We start from the raw sequence: 17,170 nt of genomic DNA, 5'->3' as shown, positions 1-17,170 counted from the left end.
CCCTATCGCGCAGAGGCCGCACTTGCTTCAGACCGGCCACGCAAAACACGCCGCCAAGGCTCTAGCCACAGTTACCTTCTCACTGGCCTGCCCCTCAAAACACAAAGGAAGCCATAAATGAAGTTACTTGAGAGCCCAAAATATTTTATTTAACAATTTGAATTTAGGAAAAATAGCAGCTCCCAGGGAAGAAGCTTCTTGAATCAAAAGTGGTTGGCAGTCAACACAGAGCCTGGGCAGGGTTGCACCACAGGCAAGGGTCCTGCCTGGTCCCAGCAAGAACACAAACCGCTACTGACCCACAGGGACGGGCCTTTCTTAGTGATAGGAGCAAGAGGGTCGAAGCATAATCATCTATGGAACATTCTGAAAACCATCTGCGAGTCTTTCCTATACGCTGCAGAGAACCAGAAAACCAGGAAAGGCTGTGCTAATTCGACGTTCGTTCTACAATTTCTAAATTTGATACCAAACAAACCATTTGTTTTCTACCCAAATTACCTGCTGATTTTATAAATATTTAAAATCTCTTTTCCCCTCCTCTTTAAAGGATAATTTAGCAACAGTCAGTGATGCCTTAAAGCTCTGAGTTTGAGGGTGCCCGTGTCAGCTCCTTCAAGAGTGAAGTGGTTGAGTCACTGAGTAGTTGCTGAAGGTCCCTGGTGGGCTTTGGGGTAGAGATGCAAGGTTCCAGAGTGTCTGCTAGGATACTGTAAGACACTCCAAGATATCACCAAGTCTCTAAATGATGTCTGTAGGTGACAGTGAGTCAGCTGGAGGGCCCCATATACACCCTTCCCTAGGAGGGCAGTACTTTGCAGCATGCAGCCATTTTTTTTGGCCTAGTTGGTTAATCAGATCAGCAGCTTCAGAACATCAGCTCCCTGGGGTTCTCCCCAGGGACTGGAACATGATGGGAATCTCTGAGAAATAAAATCCACCCAGCCCTAATCAGGCCACAGAAAATGTAGTGAGGCTGGGAATTCTTGGAGAGATATGCCCTGGCAACCACCTTCCTTCCAGCCTGTGAGAGACTGGTGTGGACTCCCTGGTTCACAGGACAGGGCATAGCTGCTCAGTATAGCTTGGGGCTCCTCCTAGGCCAGGCAGCACAACAGAGTCAGGGCTCCTCTCCAGTCAAGCATCCAGTCTTAGCATCCTAAGGAACCGTGGTTGGTTTGCACTATTTTTCAGGTGAGCAAGGGCCTGGTTTCCAAGGAACTGAGCTCTTGTGGTGAAGCCCTGTCTAGCCTCTCTTCAGGGGTATTCTCACGTGACTCAAACTATTATGTCCTTAATTTGTCTAAAGTGACTAAGAAAGAAACATTGTTTGAAAAGACTTCGAATTAGATTCATTCTATCCAGCATCTGAAAGGAATCAATTTTTCAATAATTCATATACATGGGCTTCAAGGAAGGAAACACACAGTATGACCGGCTCTGAGTTACTGCCATGTCCATCTGGGATCCATGAGACCTCAGGCAGCTAGTTTGGTTCTTGGTGGAGAACAGTTATCTAGTCATCTCAGAGTTCCAAGTATGAATCCAGCATCCTAGTTCAAAGGTGCATATTTTCTTTGGCCAATCTTTCCTGGCCTTGAATTCCCCGAGGTGACAGAAGCCTGGAACAAAAAGAACAGCAATGACCTATGTGTGTCCATGCCCAAAGGTTGTGTAGCAGGATGGGTCTACAGGGTAAGGCCACAGATCACTGACAAATGGGCAAACTCTGTGTTGGCTTCAAGCGTGAGACCTTCTGTAGGTGCCAAGTTTCTGCTGCTCAGCATTTTCTAGCCCACAGCACTGAAGACATGATTTGTTTTTGTTCAGCCACAGTTCTATCAAGGCCACAAGAAATGAAGCTAGCACTACAGAGCTTGGCCAGCCAAGGGTTCAGTGAGCCCAAGGGTGGCCAGTAGCCTATGGTCTTTGTTGCTGCAAAGCACAGGGATGCTGTGTGCCACTAGAGAACACTGGCATATATTTTTCCTCCCTCACTAGACCTTACTGGGATCAAATCCAATCTGTCAGCTATTCAACTACAAGGTCAAAAGAAAAATGACATCTTGTGGTTGAAAATATGGACAAAGATGGTGACAGCAGCAACCTCATTTGCACAGGACCCAGCACTCTCTATACAGAGAGTGACCATGGTTGGGTTTAAGACGGACAGCTGAGGGCAGAAACCCCGGAAGAGTGGGTTGAGAACAACACATTCAGAAGGTCAGAAAACTTGCCCAAGCAACTCATTTTTTGAGCCCTTCCTGGCAACAAAGAATTACTTAATTACTTCTCAATAGGCTTTGCATGGCATACATGAAAACAAACAAACAAACAAACAAACAAACAAACTAATGCCTGTTCAGATTGTTCAGTGGTTAAGAGTACTGGTTATTTTTTCAGAGACCCTGGGTTCAATTCCCAGCACCCACATGATGACTTGCAACCATATGTAACTCCAGTCCTAGGAGAGCTGGTCTCTGTAGGCACCATGCATGCAAATGGCAGACAGACATACATGTAGCAAAATACTCATACACATAAAATAAAATTTTAAATAAATAATAAACTTTGCTTGCTTGACCTTCTATTAAAACAAAACAGAACAACAACAACAACAACAAAAACAATTAAAAACTCACACAAGATGTTTGCCCCTGGCTAGGGATGTAACTTAGTTTGTAGAGTATTTGTCTAGCATGTATGAGTTCCTGGTTCAAGTTTCCTGTCCCCCAAAATAAAGTTGCTTGCCAAGAGATCTTTCCCTCCACAGCTCCCCAAACAGTAGCCAGACTCCATTTCCCTAAAAGATTAGTGTAGAAGGAGAGAAACCATACAGCCCATTCTAGATTCTCCTGGGCAAAAGTACACAAGGGTCATGACTAAGAAAAGGTGTATACAGACCCTTGAGAAAAGATGACCTTCCAAGGGCTGGAGAGACAGCTCAGTGGATAAAAGCACTGTCTACTCTTCCAGAGGTCCTGAGTTCAAGTCACTGAACTCACATCACTAAAATCTGATGCCCTCTTCTATATGTAGATAGAGCACTCATAAATAAAATCTTTAAAAACTTATCAGAAAGACACCATTCCAGTCTTCACAGACATAATGAGGACCTGGGATCTCACAGTAGGCACTAGAAAATGGCTCTATTACTTTTGATCTGAAGAAAATTCCCATCTGAACACTGCACCCAACAAACTCTCAACCCAACAAACTCTCAGCACCTAGGGTAGACCTGAAAGTTCTTCAAGAGTGAGTTGCTGAAGACCAAAGCTCATGGAAAGTGAGTCATCAGACAGAGGAATTAATCAGGATTGAAACCAGGTCTCTTTGGCAAAGCTGCTCTCAAGGAGAAGAGAGGAGGCAGGAGGAGAGGAAAGGACTGGGCCAGAAGCCTGTGGCTGACCTGGGAAAGCCACACATCCTGTGCAGGAAGGGGAAGTTGATGATAGTGGGAGCCAACCCTCAGCCCATGGCAAAAAGCAGAAAGGAAGGCCCATAACCTAAAGAGCACAAAGCAGTGAGAGGAACATGAGGCAAGCAAAGAAGGTGGATTAAGTCAAGTGAGACAAATCTATAAGAAGGGGAAGCATAGGACTTCCTATGCTTCCTAAAGGCCACTTCTCTGCCCTGTGGCTGTGTAACTCCGCAATAAAGAATAGCCAGAGAACTACAAAGTGAGTTCTAGGATGGCCAAAGCCACACAGAGAAACCTGTCTCAAAACAAAACAAAACAATGCTCCCTCCAAAACCAAACCAAACCAAACCAAACCAACAACAACAATAAAAATAAAAAGAACAGCCAGGGAACAAAAGACTCACAGAGCAGGCAAGCTGAGGTTGTAAGGAACAAAGGCAAGGGTCACTCACCTTCGCCAACTGAGCAGGGTTGTAAAAGGGCACAGACACACCAGGAGTGGCCCCTGCAGGACAATGGTCTCCAGGAGCCTGTGAAGCACAGAGAAGGACCTCAGCAAGCCAGTGTTACACAGCAGTTACTATCCCAGCAGCAGACACAAGCTACACCTCAGAAGGACCACTAATGCTCCAAATAAGCCCCCAAGACAGACAGCTGTGGCAACACTTGTTTTCCATACTGGCTGGTTCACAGAACAGCCAAAATCAAGCACCATGCAGACAATAACATGCAGACAGTAAGTGCAAGACACTGAGATTTCATTAGTGCTGGTCAAGCAGTTTAGAGACCTGGACACTGTGCTTGCTCTAGAGCCATAGGCAGCTGGAAATGTCCCCCCAAGACTTTCTGTTAAAACCTACTGATACAACCTGGCTCCAAAACAAAAGGTGAAAAGCATTCCTTGTTTCTTCTAGTCTGGCCACATGATGGCCACACTCCCAGTGGCTACAAACAGACTTCCTCAAGCCCCATCAGCAAGAAGAGATCTTTCTTCCCAAGTGGTGTCCTAACCTAGGAGATGCTGACGGCATGGCTGGGGTCAGGCCACTTCACAAGGAGCATTTAGGATGTTCATCTGAGCACTCTGAACCCTGTAAGGTGAGTCCACCACCAGCGTATCTAGACAGTATAATAAGCCCAGGTCCTTTAATAAAGGAAAACTGCATCTTTTCCCACATGATACTTGGAGAAGACAAGGAGTTAGTGACAAAGTGAAGAGGACGACAGACTCTCTAAGGGACATAGGGGCTATACAGCCAGCTCCATGGAAGAAGGGAACCACCAGCCACAGGTACCTGATGGAAATGCCGGCTCACTTCCTGTGAGAGCGAGCTCAGAGAGCTACAGCGCGAGAGCTATGGAACAGCAAGAACATACACAGATACAGACATGAAGATCAGCATGCCCCCTGCTCCAAGCTGGAGCTGGGTTCAAAAGCATTATGATGCCATTAGAATCAATGTCACTCACATGAAGACAGCCAGAGGTAGCTTCAAATGCCCTCCACAGTTTTAGTTAAGAAAACCATCATTATTCTTGGGGAGGGGAAAAATCTATGTAGCCCTCAGCCCCTACTTTGTGACACTTCAAAACTCTGAAATTGTTCAGGCTACTCTGAGGGAGACTTGGGAAGGAGATGATGTCAGCGCCCACACCTGACTCAGAGCTCCTGAGCAAAAGTGATTGAACAAGCTAACGTTTTACAGTGAATAAAACACATTAAGTGTTTCACTCTTGCACTTCCTTTTCCTACTCACTAGCACACATTTCTAAAGAAGCCACTGGGCAATACATTGAGTTGGCTGAGCCTCTGTTCTAGGCCAAAATACTCCCCACACCTATATAAGCCCACACATGCATGCAACATGCACACACCCATGCACATGCGCACACATGCCCGCCACTTCTCCCCCATACACATGTAAGACACAAATGCACACATTAACACACACTACCTCCCAACATATACATACACACACACAACCACATACACACACACACACACACACACACACACACACACACACACACACACACTGCACTCATACAGGAGTGGTGTTCCCTACCTCTCCTCCCTGGGAGCCATCTAGTTTGGAGGGTGAGAGTTCAGGTCCAGGGGGTGATGCTGCAGAACTTACCATCTATTGAGAAAATAGGAAATGTGGTAACTCTCCAATCCCAAAGGTATAAGCTTTTATACCAGGGAGAAGAAAATGTTCTTCTCCTGCAGCACAGCCTGAAGACTGATCTGATATGCCCAGATACCTTTGTGAGGGATCATATAGAAAGTGTTTTCCCCAGGACCCCCCTGTCCTGCCTGGAGTGGTTCTTGATGCAACAGCCATCATCATTCTAGGCACAGCCTACAAACCTGTGTGTGCCCCACATTATTGCCCTCTAACTTTATGGAGGGCAGTGAGAAAAGCCAGGGTCCAGACCACCACAGGTTCCCTTAGTAACATGGGGATTTATCTGCTTTCTTTACACTTTTTACTTTTTTGAACTGCTAGGTAATTCTTTCGTTTCTAAAAAAAAAAAAAAAAAAAAAAAGGTTTTGAAAAAGATTTTAAAAACTTTGGTAAACATGTTTAACACAGAGTCACCACCCATACCACTTCAAAGAGAGAAATACTAATGCACTGTATATAGCCATCACCCCAACCACCTTCAGAGTTTTCCATCTTTCCAAACTGAACCTTGAGTGCCTTCCTCAGGCTTTGCATCCATCTTCTAATGTCTTTACCAAACAAATGTAGACAGTGTGACCAGAGTCATCACCTAGACATACCCAACACTGACTTGCAAAGGGGAAGGAATCCCGAAGGACTCACGGAGCCCCTCATCTTCTTCCCACAGCACTATGCATACCTTGGGTTCCAGGGTGGGCTCTGCCTTAGACTGAGCACCATCTGCAGGTTGTGGCTCCTCGGCATCTGTGAATGAAAGAACATGAGATCATCACCCCATCCCAGCATCTGGGACATTCTGTATAACAATCCACATGTAAGGGTTCAACTCCGGACCCTCAGAGAATAAAGGCCAACTGCTAAAGAAGTATATGCAAGCCTCTGGTCCTTGCCCAATCATTGCCCAATCATCTTCTAGAGAAGACGGGCCAGAGGCTCACAGACCAAGACTGATAAGGAAGAAAGAGCAGACGTGGACTTCCTAACACATGGACTACCTACCTACCTGGGTTTGGTACGAATAAGTTAGAAGGGATTGGGAGCGGGGCGAGAGGAGCAAAGAAATCTGCAGGAGCAAGAGCTGGTTCACTCCGCTGTGTTCCACTTGGGTTTAGAACATCCACATAACGAGCTCTGGACCCACCTATCAATGAAAGGAGGAGTCAAGTTCAGTTGAGCACCAAGAAACCTCCAACATACTTGGTTCCCACTGAGTCAGAAGAACAATGACGATCTGCCAGAGGAGGGGCCTCAGCAGGACTGCCTATTGGGCTTGGTTTCAATTCCACCCAGGCACACAGGCTACAGAGTTTGCTAATGGGAAACTTTGACCTGTGGGCCAACTATTCACATTCCAAGGCATAGCATCATAATGCACTGGGTAACTGGACTCCTCTCTCAAGGATGGAATTCATGGACATTTTCTCCAGCATGGACAATGTGAGCACTAGGACAGCTGACTGTGTTCTGGACTCCATAGGACAGGGTTTTTCCCAGACAGATACCCCTGATTTCTGCTGTAGCTATTACCTGCTTTTCTAGAAAACATGTTCACAGAGGCCGTGGGTGGTCCTTTAGGCCCAGTGGGAGCCAGCTGTGGAACCCTGGGGAACGATGTTGGAGGTGGGGGTGGAGCCTTCTTCTGCAGAGGAAGAGACAGCTCAGCAATGCCTTTAACATGACAGAGACCAGTGAGGACTCTCTGAAGGGAGGCAGAACGCCAGGTGACAAGGAGTAAAGCAGGAGCCCTTCCAATGACACAGGGACCTAACGGCACTGCTTACCTCCTCCTCTGGTTCATTCAAATTCACCCACTGGTTCTTCTTTTCATCCCAAACGATCTGCCAAAAACAAACAAACAAAACAAAACAAAAAAACAAACAAACAAAAAAGCAAAACAAAAACCCAAACAAAAGTCAGTAGAATAAAACTAAAAAGAATTAGCATCTGATTTACACCCTTTACAACTTCAGAAAATGTTAACTCTTTCAGGTCTGTTCCAAATCCTAATACATGGTATTATCAACTGGTGACAGGCTATCATTACCTTCCCACTCACCCCCACTAAGCAACTGCCACAGCTGGACAATACTCACTGATTTGTTCTTGTCATCTGGTAGATAAGCTTCTGTCCTTTTTTTCCCAGGCAGCCAACGAGAGAACCAAGACTCACTCTAAATAAAACCGTTGGAAAGCATGAGGACACTTCCCAGTGAGAGAAGCACAAAAGAAAAGCATTGTGTGATGCCTTTTATAGTAGTTCCCACATCCACAGACATGGACTGTCAATGGTGGACAATGGCCGGGGAGTCAGTGATCGTGGGGAGAGAAGGTCAGTTTGGACCCTGAGGATGAACCCCTGTAGGATGCTCTGACCATCCAAGCCAATGGGTTTCCAATGATCTGTATACTTTCACAGTAGTGGGGATGAGAGTCAGGACCCCTCACAGGATAGGCAAGCATTCTACCAATGAGTGAACACCCCACAACTCTAAGCATATCTTTTTTTGGAGATAGTGTCTAACTATGTCCTGTAACTTCCAGGGATCCACCTGCCTCTCTGCCTCCTGAGTGCTGGGATTGAAGATGTGCACTCTCACACCTGGCTGGTAAGTGTTATTTTTAACAAACAAGCCCAGGATGATAATATGCTACCTACAGAAGCATTCCACATGCAAGCTCTAACAAGCTAAGCATCAGCATCTCCTCCCATCGCAGGAGTAGAAGGAAGTTGAAGAGTTAGGATGGCCTCCATACAAAGCCCCTCTTCTTATTGTGTGTGTGTATGTATTTTATTTTGGAGGAGGAGAGATATTGCAAGGGTAGAGGGCAGATATGAAGGGATGGGAAGATGAGTGGGACTGGAGTATATGATGTGAAACTCACAAAGAATCAATAAGTTAAAAAAAAAAATCACATGTCCTGTACAAGAGCAGTACATACTTTTAACTGCTGAGCCATCTCTCTAACCCCTAAAAGTATCTTGGGCTCCTTTTTTGTTTTGTGTTTTTTTTCCCCATTTACTAGGAACTAAACCCCACTGTGCTGTACCACTGAACTACATCCTGAGCCTTACACATTTTTAAAAATGAAACTTGTTTTTATTTTCAAAAAATTGTCATGAGGGGTTATTTGATAAGCTGAACTCTCTTAACATGCTAAACTATGGGGACTGGAGAGATGACTTAGTGATTAAAAATGTATACTGCTCTTACAGAGGACCTGATTTGGTTCAGCACAAACTTTGGGCAGCTCACAACCTCCTGTAAATCCAGTTGAGGGCATCTGATACCCTCTTCTTATCTCCGCAGGCACCTGTACTATTATGCACATATCCACCACATATATACATATAATTTTAAAATCATATAACTTTTTTTTTTAATTGAAGAACCGTATACTTAAGATATCATCAAGAACAACGACGACAAAAAGGTCTGCATATTGAAAGGGATTGTGCACCACACATTCATTCAGTAAAAGACCTGCACCCACCATGAAGGGAGGATTCCCACAAATCACTGAAACAACAGCTCAGACTGGAGAAAGGTTAGAACAAGTACAAGACAAAGGAGCACTGGGGAGCTAAGCTTGTACAAAGCTGAGGCTTTGCTGCTATCAGGGGACGCATGCTGCTACACTCTGGTTGCAACAGGACTTGTCTGTTATGAACTCTAGGGAGCCTGAGTATGTTCTCACTACCTGCATATGCTTATACACACACACACACACACACACACACACAGAGAGAGAGAGAGAGAGAGAGAGAGAGAGAGAGAGAGAGAGAGAGACTTGTCTAGCTGCTACATCTTGGGAAAATAATGTACAAATTTTTGATTTAAAACAAAGAATGTCTTTTCTTTGCCTCTGACTTCTAGGGAAAGCTGTTTCAGGGTATGGAGTCCCCCTCCAGGATCTGCCCTACCTCTCTGCCCACTAGACAAGTGCAGGGCTGGGTTATACCTTCTTGGGTTCCTTGGCCTCCTTTTTGACAGCTTGTGCAGGTTTCTTCCCTTCGGAATCAGGTGTCAGAGATGGAGCAGGTGTCAGATTGGAGCTGCCAAGATCCCACACTGGGGAGGTCTCCAAGTCCTGTGCTGTTCTGGAGGAACCCTGTCACAAGGCAAGATGAAAATTATCTCTTCTAGAGCTCCTTATGAGGAACTTGCTAGACTTGCACCTTCCTAGTAGAGCAGAGAAGAGGGATACAAGAGCACCCTCGCTGGACCTTTTGAAGCTTTCCTTGTCTGATAGAGAAATGCCAAGCACAGCTAAGAAGCACCCAGCAAAGAGCATCACAGTGCTCCAAGAGATGGAATATATGCATGCCCTAAGGGTGGAACTAGTTAGAGCTGGCCAACCTGAGTTTGATCCCTAGAACCCATAGGAAGGTGGAAGGAGAAAACCAACTCCACAAAGTTTTCTCTGACCTCCACAGGCAAACTGTGGCACAGGCACCGCCACAATCCACCCCCATACAATAATGTTAAAAAATAAATAAAGGGGCTGGAAGATGGCTCAGTTATTAAGTGTGCAATTGCTCTTGCAACCAGTTCTCAGCACTCACAAATACCCGTAATTCCAGCTCTAGGGATCTAATGCCCTCCTCTGGCCTCTACAGGAACCCATGCATGCACATCCATGTGCACACACACAAATAAAAATAAAGTTTTTAAAAAAGAGTGATCCACTCCTGGTGATCATGAAGGTATGATCACCACACAGTGAAGCCCTCCCTGTTACTTTTCAGGAATAGGCTATCTAAGATGACAGAGGAAGCACCTATTATTGACGGGACATCCCTCAAGGGCAGTGCATCTATAAAGAAACTTCCAGAATGTGCCATCTGTCCCTGTGTGGTTGAAAGCACACAGAAGAGTATCTGTACTAAACCTTGTGTGCTGCAATGACTGAACTTTAAGGGAAACCAAAATGTCAGGTTCTATTGTACAAAGAAGGAAGATATCAGGAAGCTTTCCACCTTTGAAAATTAAATCTGGAATTTCACTACAGGTGAGTGCTCCTTCTGCTTAAAGAAACTACTTTTACAACACTCGATTCTCTCTTTTGCTTCTTTCCCCACCAACATTTTTACCAACTTTCAGAATTAAGAGTCAAAGTAAATCTTTGTGTGTGTGTGTGTGTGTGTGTGTGTGTATGTGTGTGTGTGTGTGTGTGCACGTGTGTGTGTGTGTGTGTGTGTTTTGAGACAGAATTTCTCCGTGTAGCCCTGGCTGTCCTGGCACTCACTCTGTAGACCAGGCTGGCCTTGAACTCATAGAGAACCCCCTACCTCTGTCTTCCGAGTGCTGGGATCAAAGGCCTGTGCCAAGCCTGGTGAGTTAAAATAATTTTTAAAATTGTTTGTATGTATTAGGGGCATGTGTATTATACATCAGATGTGTGGAGGTCAGAGGGTAATTTGTAGAGTTGGATTGTCTCTCTCCCATTTGAGAATGAACTCAGGTCACCAGGGAATGAGCTTAGGTCATCAAGCCTGGTGGCAAGAACTCTTACCAACTGGCCCCAGCTACAATGATTTTAGAAACAGTTTCACTTTAAGAATTGAATTTAAAAGTAATCTCCTCGGGGCTGGAGAGATAGCTCAGAGGTTAAGAATACCCACTGTCCTTCCAAAGGTCCTGAGTTCAATTCCCAGCAACCACATGGTGGCTCATAACCATCTATAGTAAGATCTGGTGTGCAGGCAGAATGTTGTATAAATAATAAATAAAACTTTAAAAAAAAAAAAGTAATCTCCTCACCTTCATTACCTTCCTATTTCAGGCTAAGAAGAACAAGAAGCCAAGGTATCTACGCAACAAACTCACAGAAAACAGTTACAACAAAGTATGGGAAGTACCAGATGGGTAATGTTCCCACCAAACTTCTCTTCATTGAGTTCTGGAGGTGAGTGTCTGACAGGTGAGCCCCGTGGCACCATTTCTGTCAAAACAAAAGAGAATGACGAGGTCCATGAGCTGTTGCTATGAGACAAAAGGGAAGCAGGGCACCGGTAGAGCACAGACTGAGAACCAAGTAGTTACCAGCTCAGCCACTAGTGTTCCTTTCCAATACAGAAAGGGAAGGTTTGCCCAAATGTGAGACAACTGTTTTGCTCTTTAAAAAACAAGCCTATGTTTTCTTTTGCTCAAATAGATAGTGAAACAGGCACACATAGGCACCAAATCAATCAAATTTGACTTTCAGAGAAACATCTGCCACACTATCTATACAGCCCACAAGCACCAAGTATGGCACTAAGACAGACCCCACAAATGCCCTAGGGCCATCCTGTTATACTCTAACTGGGCAGTTAGGCTTCAAATGATAGCACACAGCCAACCAAGCCACAGTAGAAACTAGCATTGCTGTTTCACTGCACTGAGACTCAGTTTGCAAAGCTAGCACTGTTACTCCATGCAAGTTCTTCTACCAGGTACTTCCTTTAACACCAAGAAGTAAAATTAGCTCTGCTCTTAGAACAGCATCTATCCCTCCACTGACATACCTGGATCTGGGCTTCTGGCCTCCTGGAGTGGAGGCCCACTTTCCTGGAGACCTGGTGTAGTGGGTGGCAGGGCCTGCCCAGGATGTAGCACTGCAGGATCAGATCTGGAGGTCTCTGGGAAGCCAAGTGCAGACCCTGAGGGTCCATAGGCAGGACCCAGCTCCAGGGGTGATCGAGACACTGGCACTGGGAACATTGGCACCCTGGCAAGGTGAGCTGGCTGGCCATCAGGGAATGTCTGAGGAGCTGCAGAGCACAGTAGAGAAGACGTCTAAGGTCATTGTAGCTGACTGCTCCAGGCAGGCACTGATTAGCACATTGTCACAAGCATATTTCCTACAAGCTGCTCTGCACAGCCATGCTTCTTTTATAATGAGGCAGTAGAAAACAGTACCCGCCAGCTGTGTAGGAAAAAGAACATTCATATCCTAGGAGCTCAGGGTCAGGATGGGTGTGACAGTGCCCATCAGCAGATATGATGTGGGGCAGGGGCTATCACCTCTATAGAGTGGCCCTTAGCACAGTGGTGCTTTGGTAGTGCACTTTCCCCACTGTCAGGGTCAAATAGACCACTTATGCACACAGGCATGTACATAGCTCAACTCTCGAGCAAGCTCTCTCTACCAGGTCAACACTGGGCACAAGGGTACATGCTTATGATCCCAAATGCTCTGGAGGCTTAGATGGGAATTTGTGAGTTCAGGACCAGCCTGGACAACAGAAGGAGATTCCCATCTCCCAGTACAAGACAAGAACCCTGATGCAGGGAATGAACCAGGAAGAGGGAAAACCGGCACCAAGGGAAGTAATTCCAGGATGGTGACAGAAGCGAGAAGTGGCTATCCAGTAGTGGTGGGGGCCACAGAGTGGGGGCCAGCAGCAGTCTGAGTCAGGAGTGGCTGGAACACCAGGTGGGAGGGGACTTTGGAATAGAGGGTAGGAAGGGTATCAGGGTATGAAGGCTGACCTGCTGGGAAGACTTGCCTGTCTTCAGGGCAGTTGAGGATACCTGCAGAGCTGGGGCAGAACGAGAGACAGGAGGACAGAAAAGGTGCTTGTCTGACCAGAAAAGAGGTTCAAAATATGAGTGAGAGGTCTAGACCTCAACTCCTGGAGAAATGGGGTAACCTTTCCCAAGATGAATAAGATGGGGAGAAGGAGCTTCAGGCTGAGAAGTAGTGGCACTTGTTCAGAAAGAGCTATGAGGAGCCACAGGAAGCAAGCAGCTAAATGGCAGCTGGAATCCATCTAGGGTCGGGGCCCACAGGCATCCGTGACATCAACAGAAGAGCATCTAAAGCTCTGCAAACTTCATGTGCTCACCATATGAAGAAGCATAAAAGAAAGGGGGAGGAAGCCCCGAGATCACCATGGAGCCACACAATGTCTCAGTTCTGGTAGCAGAACATTCTCTATTTCCAAGCAGACATCAGTAAACAAGTACATGGTGCCATGGGTCCCACCTGTGGGCAACAGCTGTACACCGTGCATCAAAGGCTCAGTGCTTGGCATCAGCAGAGGGTTGTCGGCCCTCAGCCCTCCCTGCTGGCTGAGTCCTGAGCCATCCAACTGTTCCACCTCAGAGCTGGGCGTGATGTGACACTGCTGGGGGTCAGTTCCATCCTGGCTCCACAGCATAGTGCCCTCCTACAGGAAACAGAGTCCAGCTGCAGCCCATGCTTGACAGTACATGTGAACCCAAGTGCACTCCCCACTTCAAGAGGGGGCATGCCACCAATGATCTCCTGGCAACGATGAAACTCCCATAGCGTGTACACTTTTGAAGTCAGTGTCACTATCAAATGCTTCAGTGTGAGGACAATAGGGGCACAAACTCTCTGATCAAATGCCTCCAGGCCAAGTTCTAGGACAAAGCTATACTGTCAAAAGACAAACCTGGATCTGCCTCTCCACGTGCCGCAGCTGTACCAACCAGGCAGGTTCCACAAAGGACTCCTCCTCTGGCTTCTCCTTCAGTTGAGGATCAAAGAGGCGTAACTGGGAAGCCATCTAGATTACAAAGAACAGAGGTCCTTGTTCCTGCCACACGGAACCAACAAAACTGTCTCCACATGCAACAACACACTGGGCCAGTGCTGAAAGAGGTCTTGTGCAAAGCTAGGTGATCAGAGTGAGCCCAGGGTGGTGTTCACACTTTTATGGATCAGCAGGCCTGTCCCAGTGTTCAGCTGACCAGGGACGATGCAGTTCTTTGATAGGGCCTTTAAAGGGTTTGAGTGAATCAAGATGACCTTGTTAAGTAGTGATTATCAAAGCTAGGAGAGAGGACATGAGTCTCCTTTATTATTTATTCTCTGTACTTTTGGGTTTATCTGAATATTTCCACAATAGCATGTTTTTGTTTTTGTTTTGTTTTGTTATCCCATGAACATATTTTTAGGAATGGAGCTGTTAGGGAGGGGATACCTTGACATGCCATGTACTAATACCTGCTTAGAGTGGCTGTGGGCTTTTGTACCTGCTCTGGAGGCTGATCAAAATAACAGGAAAAGAGGTGCAGGTAGGACTCAGACCTAGCTACTGACCAACAAGCGTGAGTTTTTAACCAGGTAAAAATACTGTAAATGAAGGTTCTCTGGACATAGATGGATCCCTTTATATTGAAGCTTATGGCTGAATTTCTGCATAGGCACAGGTGCCTGTAGGGTTCCTGTGCAAAGTCCAAAACAGCCACCCAAGAGCCACTTAAGTATCCAAAGTAGGTTCTGGGTGTCACTGTGTTGAGTATTACTCACTACCCCCATGCCAGGCAACATGAAGTCTGCGCATTTCCTAAGTTGGCATGATGCCAACAGAAAGGCACCAGAAGATCCTAACCTGAGTCAATTGGCTAATCAGCACCGGAGAGTATGTACCAGGCTGTGTAAGGATATTCTTGGCTATCACTTCACAGTAGTGGAAGGCCTGTGTAGCAAGTCCCATTTCAGCCAGGCGGCACAAGTAGATGAACTTAAACACCTGAAAAACAAGTGCACCACCATAGTCCTGAGGCTTCCCCCAAATGTACTGTGTCACAGTTCTAGGGCTTCCATCAACTGCACTGTCACGGTCCTGGGGCCTAAAAATGCTCCTGAGATCTCAGATGCTGTACACCACAGCAGCCTCTGTGACAGTGCAACATCAACATGGACTCCTCTTACGCTCCCCATAACACCTCTGCTACAGCCAGCATCTCCACATCTGATGTCCTGCTGCCGCCAGACATCCAAAGAATTATCTTTCCCGTGGGCAAACCATAAACATTTTCTACTAATACACACATACACAAATTTGTACACACACATATACACTTGCGCACACATACTGGGTCAGATCACACAACTCTCACTAAAAATACCTTAAATACAAAAGCTCTTAAAATCTATTCTGAAATACTAAGACCAAAAATACAAATAAAAATCCTGTATTTAATATGGCATTTTGATCAACTGTATATTCAAGGTATCAAAAAACCAAACCAAACCAAACCACACAAAACACCCCATCTTTACTTTTGTGAGAATTCAAAACCCTAATCAAGCAAGCACTGGTGAGCATTGGCCACACCTCCCACAGCCCCTGCTCACCTGGAAGTTAGGTAAGGAGCAGGTATGCGCCCCAAGGGACTGAGCATACTCATAAGCCTCCGTCCTTTGAATGGCTTCATTGGTGGCAAACTTTAAAAATGGCAAACTGTGGAAGAAGTGAATTACTCATTTTGAGAAGTGGCCAATTACTGGCATCATCAACTTCACGGCAGGCAACCTTAAGCATGCCCCATCATATGGCAAAGGTACAAGGCTGGTCATTTCCAAATTAACTGAAGGACAGGAATCTCTTGCTTCTTAAAGGAAAATGGATACTGCTATATTGACCTGATTCCTTACCTGTGATTTGAGCCTATCAAGATAAGTTTTGTGGTTTTCTTTGTATAAACCCCAAATCCAACCTGGGCCATCAGGTAGCAGAAGTGTGCAGCATCCAGCAGGCCTTTTGATGCTGAAGAGAGACAGAGCAACCACATCTCATCAGTCCTTGGGAACTCTTCAGGAAAGGTGCCAAGGAGACATTAGATTTATAAAAGCCATGTCTCTTATGGGTCTTGGCACAGTTCACACAGTGAGACTCTGGGGTCTACCACATGACAGCCAAAGCCCTGCTTCACACCTAACCCACCTAGGGTATCGCCCATCGTAGCCATGGTCCTAGACTCAACGTCCATGTTGTTGTTCAGGTTGGACAAAACCATTGCTAGATGTGGCCGCCAATCTCCCCATTTCTCGTCTCCACAACACTACAATGAGAACACCAAACAAATCCTTATCCTTCAGAGACTGTCTCCTTTAACTTTCTGATGGCCAAACCCAATGAGAAAGCAAGAACAAGAAACACAGGTTTTAGACTGACTCCATAATCAAAGTCTTTAGCATACATAAGTCCCACTGGACTGTAGGCCTGCACCAGTGTCCTGGGGACCTGCACACTCACCGTGGATGCAGCAGGCATCCGTCCAGACATGAGCTGGTAGACAGTCTGCAGGGGGTCATTGATGGGAAGACTGTTGGCAAACCTATGTATACAGAGAATGGGGAGATCTACCTCTGGCTCAGTGAAAGGAACCACACCCCCTTCTCAGCCCTTTATCCAACTGTCACTGAAGTTTTAAAAAATATTTTAAAACACCAGGCAATAAAAAATTTAAACTCCCTCAACAGTGTAGCTCAAGAAAGGACCAAGGAAGCCTATGAATTCACAGCTGAAAACCTTATAGCAGAGGCAAAATACTTGAATACCAAAGTCAGGCTGTGCAACTGGATGGGGGTGCACTACAAGCTGACTCACCTGGTCATGACAAGGGCATGTGTCCGGCTGTCCATCTTACTTGCAAGTAGCAGAGCGTGGCCCCATAAGCCATTTTTCATGGCAGACTCCAGAGCATCCTGTAATGTATTTCAGGGCTCATATAAATGATCACAGTGCTTACCATTGGACCAGGCAGAACCACAGGTTGTCATGCACATACAGAATAAAAGAAGAATGTGGCAGGTCAAA

General features: G+C 46.0%; 1 protein-coding gene across 7 annotated transcripts in view; it reads right to left on the bottom strand.

Annotated features, from left to right (window-relative positions):
* Positions 1-118: 118 nt before the first annotated feature.
* Positions 119-17,170, bottom strand: part of Sec16a (SEC16 homolog A, endoplasmic reticulum export factor) — a 34,673-nt gene continuing 17,621 nt past the window's right edge. For 5 of the 7 annotated variants that reach the window (XM_055599876.1, XM_055599879.1, XM_055599881.1 and 2 more), the window contains 20 exons: positions 16,961-17,058; positions 16,607-16,688; positions 16,295-16,412; positions 16,006-16,117; positions 15,706-15,811; positions 14,957-15,097; positions 14,015-14,128; positions 13,582-13,765; positions 12,119-12,364; positions 11,471-11,553; positions 9,571-9,720; positions 7,704-7,781; positions 7,392-7,448; positions 7,138-7,249; positions 6,614-6,751; positions 6,290-6,354; positions 5,488-5,562; positions 4,717-4,776; positions 3,874-3,951; positions 119-1,622 (listed from right to left, as the gene is read on the bottom strand). In XM_055599876.1, coding sequence (XP_055455851.1) covers positions 1,554-1,622; positions 3,874-3,951; positions 4,717-4,776; positions 5,488-5,562; positions 6,290-6,354; positions 6,614-6,751; positions 7,138-7,249; positions 7,392-7,448; positions 7,704-7,781; positions 9,571-9,720; positions 11,471-11,553; positions 12,119-12,364; positions 13,582-13,765; positions 14,015-14,128; positions 14,957-15,097; positions 15,706-15,811; positions 16,006-16,117; positions 16,295-16,412; positions 16,607-16,688; positions 16,961-17,058 — 2,166 coding nt within the window. In that variant the 3' untranslated portion in view covers positions 119-1,553. The remainder of the gene's footprint in view (positions 1,623-3,873; positions 3,952-4,716; positions 4,777-5,487; positions 5,563-6,289; positions 6,355-6,613; positions 6,752-7,137; positions 7,250-7,391; positions 7,449-7,703; positions 7,782-9,570; positions 9,721-11,470; positions 11,554-12,118; positions 12,365-13,581; positions 13,766-14,014; positions 14,129-14,956; positions 15,098-15,705; positions 15,812-16,005; positions 16,118-16,294; positions 16,413-16,606; positions 16,689-16,960; positions 17,059-17,170) is intronic. The other 2 variants (XM_055599877.1, XM_055599878.1) reach the window with 2 other exon arrangements.

This window comes from Psammomys obesus, unplaced genomic scaffold, assembly GCF_907164565.1.
Source record: "Psammomys obesus unplaced genomic scaffold, mPsaObe1.curated_primary_1811, whole genome shotgun sequence".
Taxonomy (NCBI): Eukaryota; Metazoa; Chordata; class Mammalia; order Rodentia; family Muridae; genus Psammomys; species Psammomys obesus.
The sequence above is the reverse complement of the archived record's forward strand: the minus strand, read 5'-3'. Positions and strand labels throughout refer to the sequence as shown.